Consider the following 13,677-nt stretch of genomic DNA (forward strand, 5'->3'; position numbering starts at 1 on the left):
AAATAGGTCTATATGAGCTTAATTCCAGGTAGTCCAGTGCATTTTTCAGAACTGGTGTGACTAGCAATTTTCTCAGATTTAGGAAACTTACATTCATCAATGCTTGCATTTGCTATTCTCATTATTATTTTGGCTAGACTAGAAAAGTCTCTCTCTCCAATTACTTCAGATATTGGCATAGGATCGATCGCGCAGTTTGTTTTCTTTGCTCTCTTGATAATTCTGGTGATGTCATCGTGTGTTATGTTGTTAAATCGTATTAATTTTGTCTGTGTGCTTGGTGTATCATTAATCTGATGTTGAGTATTTACAAATGATTTGGTTATGTTTTCAATTTTGTTTCTAAAGAATACTAGAAAATTATTTGCTAGCTCCTGGTCACTGTATCCATTAGGTAGCTTCTTTTCTTTTACATTTCCCATTATTGCCATTGTATCTTGTTAATAAGCAGCACAGTTTTTTATCAGCCACTAGAAATTACACTGTACTGTACTCACTAACTTTCTTTGAGCCAAGTTGTGAATAAACTCAAAAGTTGATTTAATTATTGTGATTAGCTAATTTTGATCGGTACCCAGAGAATAAAGGTGCCGAATTTTCAATGGTGCATCTGATATCGCGTAAGTTAAAGATTTCACAATCATATTCTCATGTTAATCACTTGTTTTACTTAATGTTGCAATTATGATGTTTTATACTTGCCAGAAACAAAATCACTGCTTGTAAGATAAATACAGCATCAAATACAAACTCCTTTGGATCATTTTCATTTTATGTATTATTTATAATTTTCATTGACTTTCGATATTTGCTTTCAGCATAGAACTTTAAGATTTGTCTTTGTGTTTCTTTAGGTCATAAATATTGTTGTTCCAACACCAAACTTCTTGTCAGACGCTTCACGCTTATGCTGCTTTCAAGTTTTATCAGTAGCTGAATTTTTTCAGTTTAAATTGAACATATATGCTCTCTCTTTCTTTTCACTATTAGCTGTTGGCGTATTTGCAGGCTTTATCGATATTTTGAATCGTGGAACACAAAGTGGATGTACTAATCAGAATAAAGAAGGAGCACAGGTTTACTATGGCAACTGCTGACAGCAAAGTGTTACTATTCGGTCAAGAGCTAAGACACGTGAGGAACAGGTGTAGACCTACTTCTTGGAACCTCCCAAACACTGGATTTTTCTGATCATTTAAAAATTTTTTTTTTTCAGATTTAAGAGGTTTTCAGATGAAAGATTCTTACAACCTGTATTGAGTCAGGCTGTTATTTTGATTTGATATTGTAGAGTATGAATTTAATGTCCTTTATTTCAATTAGTAGTTCATATTTAATTTCATAGTGGTCTGTGAAGAATTTATTTTGATTAAAGTAAGCAGTATGTTGTTGCTCATAGCCTGTTATTTGTTTAAGGGAGACAGTAAAGGATTTCTTACAAAGACTTTCTTTCTTAGTTTACTAATAAATAGGATTTTCAGTGGATTCTCATTCAATTGTGTTTATTTCTAGGTCGAGGGACTCTGTCAAAGAATTTTGGACTTTCTATATAAATTATTTGGATACTGTATTGGGCATAGATTGTTGGCATCCATTTTTTAAAAACCTATTTGGTTGGTAAACATCCCCAAAGTATCCTCAAATTACAATATGAAATTTTGGTGATATATGAGAAAACTTGTTCCTGGAGCTGAAGAACTGTTGACTGTACTGCCAAGGTGTGAAATTGAGAAAGTACCTTGGGTATGTCATGTAGGGATATCACTATATAATAATTTATAGTTATATAGTCACCAAATTTATGTTTTTTTTAGAGGATTCTGAATAGATATTGGTTGTGTATCTAGAAATAGTACAAATATTTAATATCACCTATTCTTATGAGGTTTCAAAACCTTGAATTCATAAATACGGTACAGTAGATAGTCTAATAATTATTTGGGTTTGAGAACCTATTTTTTTTTAAATTATATCTATGTATTTGAAAAATTACGTTTTTGTAATGTACAAAAATTTTGCTGGTATCGAACATGTAAGGATTCAAGTATAAATAAAATACAGGTATATGTAAAAGAGTAAAGGTTTAATAAAGTATTTCCTTGCAAAGTCTGTTGTACATTATTGTATTATGGATGTTTTCAAATTAAATTAATGCAATGTGAAAAATATTTTTTAGGCTACACAAACTAAAAAGGAGGAGAAGGCATCCAATTTCCAAAACCATCGTGTGAATGCTCTGTTGAAGGACCTTCATGATAAATTTCCATACAAAAATCCAGCTCTTCCACAAGCACCTGCTCCAGTAGGACCACAGCAAACTCCATCTCAGGTACCAACAGGACAGCAACAGCAGTCTCAGACTCTACAGCCACAACAATCCGGGCAGCAACCGCCACAACCAGCGCAGCAGCAAGATACACCTAAAACGACCACAGGTAAAGAGTACAGAATGTAGTAATGTAATGGTTTAAAAAAATTTCTTGGTATCCAATGTAAAACCTTTATTTGATTAATATAACATTTTTCATCCAAAGAATAAAACCATTAGTGTATTTGTAATTGACAAGAGACTTTGGCTTTTCTGGGGGGTACTATCTGCAGTTCCTATATCAATGAAAAGCTTTCCAGGAGAAATCATTAGTAGTTTTTGTAACTATACAGTATAAACCTGAATCTTTTAATTGGAGTATGATTTTGACAAAACCAGAACAGCTGTTTGAACTATGAATAACGTGACAGTAGTTGATTTGTTCTTATACAAACACAAACCATCATCCTTTAATAGCAGACTTATCATTAGGAAGGAGAAAGTCCCTTGACCTAAACTAGCTGGTTTACATTCCCGGGAAGTTGAGGTACTTGGTACTGTTAAAGGATCTGAAGTGATGACTCCGGCCAACCTCTTAACGAGTTGGGCATAAAGATGTCACATGGGTGTCATGAAATATCCTACATCCATGTAGATAATATTATTATGTCTGAATATATGGTTTTAAGAGATGTACATTTCCATACATTTGTGTCCATCTTCTTCCTCGTCTGAGAGGATGGGGGAGATACTGTACAGTACTTCTAAAATAAAACAAGACTGTAAAGAAAAGTTGCTTAAGCATGAGGCTTACCTACATCTACTGCCTGGTCCAGCACATAACTGCTGCAACACAAGGTGGAAGAGAAGAGGAAAAAAACACCTATTCTTGCCTCTCATTTTAGCATTACATCGCTACAACTTTCTTGGATGAAATATTTGTCTCGTGAGGGAACCGAGTTTGCTTCAGAATCTGTTACCACGGAACCAAGAGTTAAGGTATACAATGGCCTGTGGATATATTTCTGTAGGTAATGGGCAGTGAAGGTTCTCTGTAATTTCCAAATTCTTCCCTCCAAAACTTGACACTAACAGGTTCTTCCTAAATGATAGGGTAGGTCTGATACCTCGACTTCATGTGCACAAATCCAGCATGGCTCTAACATCCCATTGCGGGTTGTAGGATATACACGTCTGATTACCACGAAGCCAGAAATAACTGGTGTTCTTAAATATCTTCTTTACCATTACAATACTGAGTGACACTGACAGGTTCTTCCTAAACGATAGGGTAGGTCCGATACCTCTGACTTCATGTGCACAAACCCAGCATGGTTCTAACATCCCATTGCGGGTTGCGGGATATACACGTCTAATCACCACGAAGCCAGAAATAACTGGTGTTCTTAAATATCTTCTCTACCATTAGTATTGTGAGTGTGTGTGTTGCTATGACCTGAAGCTTCGAGTTCTATTCAGGTAGCCCGCTCACAGGACAGATACAAGTCATCCTGATTACACTGGTTGCTTCTTGTAGGGAAAGAGATGGAGAATGAGTTGAACCTGTAGTAATGACTAACTAGGTCTTGCCAGGCTACAAAATGGAGCAATGGTAAAGGGGAGAATTTTTTCATCCTGCGGTATGCCTACAAGAGTTGACGAGGCGAAGGGTAGAAGGAAGATAGTCTTAAGGGTTGGATACTTGTCATAAGGCCTCTTAAGGGTCCCTTGTGATAGGACCAACTTGAGTGGTTGACCCTGCTGGTGATTCGAGTTCTCTTGGAATACTTAACTGTTTGAATCTCCTCATGAGCATGCACAACTCCCATGAAGAGGAAATGTCTAAGGATTTGAACCTGTAGTAATGAATGACTGGGTTTTAAGTCTTGCCAGGCTACAAACTCTGGAACAATGGTGAAGGAGACATTTTTTATAATCCTCGGGTATGCCAACATGTTTTGACAAGGCTAAGGCTAGAAGGAAGATAGTCTTGAGGGTTGGGTATCCGTCCTAAGGCCTCTTAAGGGTCCCATGTGATAGACCCAACTCAAGTGGTGTCCCATGCTGGTGATTCAAGTTCCCTTGGAGGACATAACTGTTTGAAGCTCTTCCCTTCCTTTTCAGGAGGTTCTCTCGACGAAGGTGCACGAGAAAATCAGTATTCAATTTGCAGTATTCCATCTGTGATACCAATCACAGAAGATGGTCAAATTTTCCTGGTAGAACGATGCAGAGGATTCTTTGCAGGTACTGTACAGTATGTCCTATGCCGGTGATTCAAGTTCCCTTGGAGGACATAACTGTTTGAAGCTCTTCCCTTCCTTTTCAGGAGGTTCTCTCGACGAAGGTGCATGAGAAAATCAGTATTCAATTGCAGTATTCCATCTATGATACCAATCATAGAAGACGGTAAAATTTCCCTGGTAGAACGATGCAAAGGATCTTTGCAGGTGTACAGTATGTAGACATCTGTGCAGAGCCCTACAAGATGCTGGATAATTGCCAACTGTAAAGATCAAGGGAAGCTACAAAGTCGTGCTATTGGAAAGTGGAGATGAGAGAGAAGTGAGGACTTGAGGGGTAATTTTTTCGGTAGCTTTATGAGGAGTAAACTGTAGGAATTTGTAAAGGATCTTTGCAGTAAACCTCCCTTAGCTCCTAAGCTTCATTATCTGTTATCTGTTTAGACAAAAAATCTTTGTATTTCACATTGCCACTCGGCGTGGAGTGGCCTCCTGGACCGAGTGCCAGGCCATAAGCTCTGCATGAAATTTGTATATGGACATAAGAATGAGGTGAACTTGTGGTTTTTTAGCTTCCAAGCTACATCATCTGTTTAGCCAAAAAATCTTTGATTTCACATTGCCACTCGGCGTGGAGTGGCCTCCTGGACCAAGTGCCAGTCCATAAGCTGTGCATGAAATTTGTATACGTCTGTGAGAATAAGAAAGAGGTGAACTTGTGGTTTTTTTTAATTTGCTTTTGAGAGCAACTAGGGTTGTCTTGAGACCCAATGACCCTAAGTTGTCAAGAGTAAATCAGGCAGAAGGCTAGAAAGGCGTGTTGATCTTGTTGTTCTAGGGGTGTTGGGAGGTATCTAGAGCTCTATGTTGCCGACGTGTCTGGGACCAGCAAGTAGAATACCAGAACTTTCTTATATAGTCAAGCGGTGAACAGTTCAATCAATGGTGAAGCCTAATGAACAAGAATCCTCTCTGCTAAGCTGGAATATATGGACCATTCTGATACTACAATCTGCCCCTGGTGATTATGTATGTCTTTTAACCTAGAATGAACCTCGCTGACAGCTCTACAGTGTGGTCAATGGCACAAGAGTGCACTTGCTTTGTCAACTCAATGGGTGTGACAGTGCCTCCTTGTTTGTTGACATATACCTAGTATTTGTCAGTCATCATTGCTACTGAGAATCCTAGCTATTAGAAAGTTGCCATGCCATGTTTTCCAGGAGGTTGATATGCATGAGGCAGTCTGGTTCTTCAGGAATGCACTCCATCCCTCCTCAGATTAGTACTGCATTATTTCCGGAAATAAAGAGCCAAGTGGAGTTTAACCAAAGAGTTTTTTGTCATTTGGCCACCAGGCTATGTGAAACAGTGCCTCCTTCTTTGTTGACATATGCCTAGTATTTGTCTTTCATCATTGCTACTGAGGACCTTATCAAAAGCTATTGGAAAATTTGCCATGCCATGTTTTCCAGGAGGTTGATATGCATGAGGGAGTCTGTTCTTCAGGTGTGCACTCCATCCCTCCTCGGATTAGTAGTAGTGCATCATTTCTGGAAGTGAGGAGTCAAGAGGAGTTTGGCTGAAGAGTTTTTTATCATTTGGTCACCAGGCTATGTGAAACAGTGCCTCCTTGTTTCTTGACTAAGCCAAGTATTTGTCCGTTATCATAGCTACTGAGGACGCTATCAAAAGCTATTGGAAAGTTTGCCATGCCATGTTTTCCAGTACGTTGATATGCATAAGGCAGTCTGGTTCTTCAGGTGTGCACTCCTTCCCTCTGCGGATGAGTAGTACTGCATCATTTCTGGAAGTGAGGAGTCAAAAGGAGTTTGGCTGAATTTTGTTTTTTGTCATTTGGTCACCGGGCTATGTGAAACAGTGCCTTCTCCTTCGTTGACATATGCCTAGTATTTGTCTGTCATCATAGCTACTGAGGACGCTATCAGAAGCTATTGGAAAATTTGCCATGCCATGTTTTCCAGGAGGTTGATATGCATGAGGCAGTCTGGTTGGGTATCGTCCCATAATGTACCCGCTGGAATTAGACAGTAAAGGGGTTTGCCGAGAGTTAAACAGTGCTGCTTCAGACACCACTGAACAGATCGCTGGTGGTGGAGGCACATGTAAGGTACAAGCTTCTGGATTTCTAATTTATGCATAAATTTGTGCTACCTAGAGTCTGCTGATGCTGGTGTCTGATGGGAAGGCTATCACTGCTTTTGCGTCTTATCAGTATACCCCGGTACTTTGTCTTCAGGTTTGGTGAGGAACTGGACTTCTCCCAGTTAGCCTCAATTCCCAGATTGTGGCAAAAGAAAAAAGCCAGTTCCTGTTCTCCTTGAGATGAACAGAATCAGCCATACCTCAGCAGAGTAACCGTATTCAAAGTTTACCAAGTAGAGATCATCACTGTGAGCACTTGGAGATCGGTAGACTAACCAAAGGACAGGGCTTTAAACTGGTATGCTATTCTCCCTGGGACAAAGCGTAGGTACTTTATGTATTCCTTAGAGATAGTGTTTCCTCTTTCCCCTCGTATCTGGTGAAGTGGGAGGTGAAAGCATCCATTCTCTTCAGGACTCAGTTGGCCCACTGGTGTAACCTTGGCACTTGACTATCAAGTGTATATACTTTCTCCTTGTATCAGGATTTGCCAAATCCTGGAATTGGTGAGTTATGCACCTGCTCCTGACCAACGGTCAATTCAAGATGGTGCTTGTAGGCAGCTTCCATAGCAGCAGCAGACTTCAGTAGTGCGACCGCATACTTGAGTTTATGTACTGTCAGTGTGGTCAGTGGGTAAGGGAGAAGGGTCTGCATACTCTGGTAAGTGCAAATATTATTGTCTTATGAGCTAGAGACCCTCTTCCTCAATTGGCTAGAGTGTAGGAACCAAATAATTGGGAATTAACCCTATCTAAATCATGGCAAATCAGGGGATGGCTTCCCCAAAGTCAGTGTACTCACGAGTGCGTGCCAAGAACTTGACGAATATAGAGACCGGATTCAACACTGAACTGGAATTGGATGCCGCTGGGTCGATGATCTCCCTTCTCATGAGAGGGAGGTCTTGACACATTACAGAGTAGAATCCCACCATGGAAATGGGACAATATCCCGAGGAACAGTTTGAAGGTTGTACTCTTCAGCGGTTTAGGTGGCCTTAGGTCTCGTGCCCTCAGAGGTTCAGACTTGAAGAACGAATGGGAGAGCATGCTACATATGTTGGTTGGAAGCCTGACATTGGATGGTGAGGAGCCTTGCCTAAAATTGCAAACACAATTTGTATGAGCATTCAGTGAAGTCCTTTGAAGTCACCCGCCTCAGCTCCTTATTGCGTGGGAAGTGTTGGAAGGTTTCGTGTTATTGCTTGGTCTTTGCATGTGGTTAGAACCTGAAATGTGGATAGTTTCAGTGAGTGGGAAGATGTCAGTTTGGATAAAGTCTCAGTGGGTGGAAATTTATTGAGAGCATCATGAAAAAGGAAGTGAAAGGTGCTCCGACTCTGCCACATGCATCGGAAGGATAAACACATGGTAATGATCATAACTTTCTGCTTTACTGGCGATTAATACTTCGGTACAGCAATGGTTACATCCGAAGGTTGCATAGATGAGGGAGACATGAAAAAAACAGGAGGGTTGGAAGAGCGTATATGCTACATTTACCCCCTTGCCATGCTTCAGAATCCTTGAGGATTTCAGGGCCAGCAACAACAGGTTCCTCCCAGTAACAGGAGATAAGCCACTGATGGTCATCACACCTAATGCCTTCTCTGCAGGTGGATAAACAGAAGGAGGAACACAGCAAGGGAAGTCTTTGAGGAGCTGGTGTCGGCCAAAGCTTACAGAAGTTTCTTCATATAAATTATAATTGATACAATAATGGCAAACTATATTAAGGGTTAGGCAAAGTAGTTTTACCTTCACCCTAAAGCAGGCTGGTGTCTCCTTCCTCCAGAGAACTCGGTGAAGGATCCAGCTGTAGAGGACCCAAAAGAAGGGACACTATTATAGGCCAACATGCAGGAGAGAAAAAATGAACTATTGTGCAATGTTTTCAAGGCAACAGTACAAAACTGACTAATCCCTCTAAGCTTTCTTCTTGCCTGACTTGACCCACTGCATTGGAGGCCATGACACTCCTCACAAGGGGATGAATGTGAACAATAATGCACCCTGCAAAAAAGTGCAAAGAATATGTGGAATCCACAAATACCTTGCTCATAAACCTATCAGTTGCAGCCAGGTTTAAAGGGGCAAATCCACATGTGGAGACTCCAAACCTCCAAGCACAAAATTATGCAAAAAGGGAATGGACTGATCTAGCTAGAAAACAAGGTACCAAATAGTACATACAGTATATACTGTCTTGTGGCCTAAATGAAAGTAAAAACACTGATGAATGACTGTTGGTTGGGGTTTCCTCATTTCCGCAAGCAACAACTACCATCTCCTTAAAAGGTTTTAATGGCCATTTTCATCTTCATTGATTTTAATCTTGTATTAAAGGATGAAGGTTTGGATTTGTGGTAACAAATTTTATAGCTTCAACAACCTAATTATTTATAATGGGAAAAAATTTAAATTATTCCATTTTTAGAAAGGTGGTCCTATTACAATTTCAGTTGACTTGCAATTTAAAGATACTACTGTACTGTGCATTAGCACAAATTGGTGTAAGAACTATTAATATTGTTGAAAAATCTTTTTAAAAAAGTATTGGTGTAAGAACTATTAATATTGTTAAGATATCTTTTATATAAAAAAGGTATTTATATTGTTGAGAAATCTTGCTCATAAAAAAAATTTATAACTCATTCAGATACTGATGAAATTTATGATGTTGGTAAATTTTATATCTTTCACATCACATTTTTCATAGAAATTAATTAATCTTGTTTATTTATGCTTACTTAATAGTTACTCTTAGATTACTAAACCACTGGTTATACGGGCAAATTTGAACATTGCAAATTTAGTTTTTAACTGATGAACAGACAATTTTTAACCAGTATGGCTAAGAGGAAAACAGGTCTCATCTGGTATTGAACATCCAGTGGGAGAAGCAGGACTATGGTCTTTCTATCAGAAATATCCAGGCAGAAAGTGTGCTTTACCCAGTTCACTAATTTTCTGATATGCAATTTTATCCATGATGAATACGAGACGGTCTCACCATCAGTCAAATTAAATCCATTAATTTAGCATAAAGTACTGTACATTGTTATTGAATGTTATTATAAAGCATTTCTCCCCTTTTTAAAATTTTCTAATAAAAAAAATTCTTGATTACCCCTCGACACAAAATCTGTCAGATTAGGTAAAATAATATTCACATACCTCAACGATAATTCTTGATCCTTCATTTTACTTGTTACCAATAGTTTTCCCATGGTGTGTGAGGTTATCTTAAGACAGTGTCTTCTGGAAGGAGGTTACGGATTAGTATAGTCATTTTGCATTAGTATATCCTTGTGGGGAAAAAAAAAAAAAAAATTCCAATATTTCTAACTAACCTCTGACAGTATTCTAATTTTAAGTAAATATAAACTTTATATTAACAAGTAATATATTTTAATCCACATATTCTTCAAGTTTTACATTATCTTGGATCTTTATTTTTATTGCAGGAGATGAAACGAAATCAGAAGTTAAAGTTGAAATCAAAACAGAAATTAAACAGGAACCTGGAACACAGCCAGCACCTCAACGTGGAAATAAACCACCACCTGAAAAGAGACAGCGTACAACTCCTTAAGTCTAGTACCTGTATTGTATTTTGAACACCCTTCCTGTGTTCACAGATTCTTATTTGAAAGCATTTCAACAGCCATATACAGTATTCGTGAAATCCGGTAATTGTGGAAAATAACTTATTTTTCATTATGCAATAAAAGTTTATTTAACAAATATGAATTTTAATTGATCAAGAGAGATAAGTTCATTACAATTTAAGGTAGTTTTTTTTTTTGCTAAATTGTGAAGCGTAATTATTTGTAACACACATTTCACCTCTTTAAAGCTTTTCAAAATGCTTTTGCTCATGAAAAATCAACAAGTACAAAGAACTCAGAAAAGTATTCAACCTGAACCTTATACTACTGCCGTTCCTTGTAAACATTTTACATATCCAGTATGTTAATCTTTTGTAATAATATCCAATAACTTAAAAACCTTCATTACTACCAGTCCACTTACATACTGTACTTAACACTGGAAACCACAGTTGTAGTAATACCCAGTCCCTCCAAAAAAGCTGCCAGTTCACCGACTCTTGCTCCTGAAGCTTTGAGCTCTTAAGTAATCTGTTATCTTGCTCCAGTGGAACAATATGATACAGTAAAAAGTGCTTACTACATCAGATGGAGAGATGTAAAGATCCACTGTAAATCTGGTCTTCTATCCTTGAATCCAAGGGTTGTATAGAGCAGACTGTATCACGGAAATGCGAAAGTTATGCAATAGAAGGGTCCGAAATAACTACAGTAGAGAGAGGCTCGTGAAGAGTCAATCAGTACTGTGCGCCATCAGAACCCTACTGATTGGTATACTAGAACTGCTAGATGAAACTTGAGGGGTTACCCAAGGTTCAAAACAGGGCAGGTTAGGCTAGAAGTACTGCCTCCCTAAAGAGTCAAGAGGCCTTCTAAGAAGAACAAAGAATGTATTATCAGTAAAGCTAAGAAGCTCACTACTATAAACCCCAGAAAGCTACAAAATAGTAATTATTTGAACATCACATAATATCATTAACTAAATATGTCTTCTCTGAATTTTCCCTTGCTAAATGTTAATTTACTTTTACATTTTGAATAATTAAAGTGGTCAGCAGTTTTGTGACCAGCACATTTCCACAAAGTCCCTTGAACCACTCTCATTCATAGCAATTTCAGAAGAAATCCCTTTTCAACACATTAAACAACCTAATAAATAACAAACAAACCAAATCTGGGATGTGGATAGAAAGATAAACCTGACAAACACTGGTAAACGTGATGAGAAAATCGAAAGATAAATGAATTATGACATCGCCACGCCTAGTTACTGAACAGTAGTTTCGATTAACCTAAGATTAACTTGATAGTTACTAGGAGAGGTTTTTTGTAAATTAAGAAAAATAATAAATTTGGAACTAGAGTAGTCATAAATTAAAATTTTAACTCAAGTGTGTCAATGACCCTCCGCTAGTTAGCTACCGGGAGGTTACACACACCAAATGTATTACCTCGCTCTTTATTTTTTGGTAGGACTTTCATGGGGGAAAGATGATGGCGGGATAAGTATAGGTAAAGAGCTCCACGAATAAAAACCTTTTGCTATGAAGACTCACCCTTAGGAGGGTCCCTTGGAAACCTGACCTGGGGTACAGTTCTCATCTCTTTAGAGTAAGAAAAGTACCCTGACACTTCATGAACTCTCAATTAGGCAGGAGAATTGACGGCATGAGCAATCTTGGTGAGCGATTGGAAATTAAGCACTAAGACTTGACGAGGTAAGAATAAAGGGCAATACGTACACATATTTAAACTTAAACCTAGACATTGCAAGGAGGATGGGGACAAAATATAATATGACAAATTCGGAGATAATTTGTATTTTTCCTAACCATACAAACCTTAGCTATTAACATAGGGTTTACTTTTGGCATAGCTGAAATGACGAACCATTAGAATTTAACGAGGGTGTATTACCCCCGCGCTAGTTAGCAAGGGGGTAGGGGAGTGGTAGCTAGCTACCCCTCCCCCCCTCACACAACAGTGAACTGCTTCACTTCACTTAGAGGTAGGACTTGCCTTGGGGGACAGGGCTGGCGGGCAAATATGTGTAAATAGCCAAGGTTTGTATGGTTAGGAAAAATACAAATTATCTCCGAATTTGTCATTTGTTCCGTAACCGAAATACAAACCCCGCTATTTACATAAAGTGACTTACCCCTTAGGAAGGGTGAAAAGTCCCCAGCCTTACTTGCTTTGGCTTACCCGGGGACTCAGAATCCGAGTGAGCAGCAGTCGAGAAAGAGTCCCTGCACCTCGCAAGTTTCTTGCTACGCAAGAAACGTGCAGCTTACATAAGCTTGTGTGTGGAGGGAAGAAGTGTGACTTGTCCTAAGAAGTCGACCTGAAGTCCTTTAGCTGGAATTCTAGGCTAGGACGTTCCCAATACCAACTCGTCAGGGTATGGGGGACCCGACAGTATTAACTTAATAGTAGGAACACAAGGAAGCATAGTTTACCTGCAGAGGTTTGAGGTCAGCTATGCAGAGAACCCAGGATGCTGCTTACCCCAAGAGAGGGGAGGATGAAGAAAGAAGTAAGGGCCAGACATACTTCTTTCATTCATGCAGTCTAAAACCGGATAACAATGCCCTCAACCTTCTGCTACTTGTCCATTAAGGAGCCTGAGGTTAGACCAGCTGTTGTGTAGCCACCACAGGGCCGATAGAAAACGTATCAAGGCTCCTGTGGGTCACGTCCTACAGGGTAGTGGGCTGTGAAGGTCGTTAGACGCTTCCAGACTCCAGCTTGTAGCACCTGCGTCACAGAGTAGTTTCTCTTGAAGGGCAGGGACGTTGCGATGCCTCTGACATTGTGTGCTCTAAGGCGACGTGATGGAGGAGGATCTGGATTCAGGGCGTGATGGATGACTCTTTGAGTCCAGGCTGAAAAGGCATTCTTGATGACCCTCCTCTCCGTCCTCCCTGTGCTCCCAAACAGGGCTTGTACGTGAGGACGAACTGCAGCTGTTCTTTAAGATACCCCTTCCGACTCCTTACTGGGCATAGTAGGAGAAGGTCTGGTCATCTGTTACAGAACGGAGACTCGAAATCCTGAAGGAGTCGGCCGAAGGTCCGGGACTCCCAGATTTGAGTTTGGTAACCAACTCACGGACGAACCTGAACGTTACCTTCACCTATCCTCTTGAATGGGCGACGTCGTACGAGAGACCATGAAGTTCGCTGACACGCTTGGCCGAGGCCAGAGCGAGCAGGAGCACCGTCTTCCAAGACCGGTGACGATCAGAAGCCTGGCGTAATGGTTCGCAAGGAGATTTCTTAAGAGCCCTAAGAGCCCGAACCATGTTCCATGGAAGAGGTCTCACTTCCGACTGGGGGCAGGTAAGT

The 13,677-nt window shown here is 39.6% G+C and overlaps 1 protein-coding gene and 1 long non-coding RNA gene across 5 annotated transcripts in view; one reads left to right on the forward strand and one right to left on the reverse strand.

The window, feature by feature from the left end:
- LOC137617351 (mediator of RNA polymerase II transcription subunit 6-like) overlaps nucleotides 1-10,466 on the forward strand; it is a 65,519-nt gene extending 55,053 nt beyond the window's left edge. Inside the window, exons 5-6 of the mRNA XM_068347374.1 lie at nucleotides 2,177-2,435; nucleotides 10,187-10,466. Of these exons, the coding sequence (XP_068203475.1) occupies nucleotides 2,177-2,435; nucleotides 10,187-10,314 (387 nt within the window). The 3' untranslated portion in view covers nucleotides 10,315-10,466. The remainder of the gene's footprint in view (nucleotides 1-2,176; nucleotides 2,436-10,186) is intronic.
- The window catches only part of LOC137617352 (uncharacterized), a 91,422-nt gene continuing 80,026 nt past the window's right edge, over nucleotides 2,282-13,677 (reverse strand). For 3 of the 4 annotated variants that reach the window (XR_011039633.1, XR_011039632.1, XR_011039631.1), the window contains exons 2-3: nucleotides 9,897-9,980; nucleotides 2,282-2,420 (exon numbers count right to left, since the gene is read on the reverse strand). This is a non-coding gene — a long non-coding RNA (uncharacterized lncRNA). The remainder of the gene's footprint in view (nucleotides 2,421-9,896; nucleotides 9,981-13,677) is intronic. The other variant, XR_011039630.1, reaches the window with a different exon arrangement.

The sequence above is a fragment of the Palaemon carinicauda genome, chromosome 23 (assembly GCF_036898095.1).
Source record: "Palaemon carinicauda isolate YSFRI2023 chromosome 23, ASM3689809v2, whole genome shotgun sequence".
NCBI classification, from domain to species: Eukaryota; Metazoa; Arthropoda; class Malacostraca; order Decapoda; family Palaemonidae; genus Palaemon; species Palaemon carinicauda.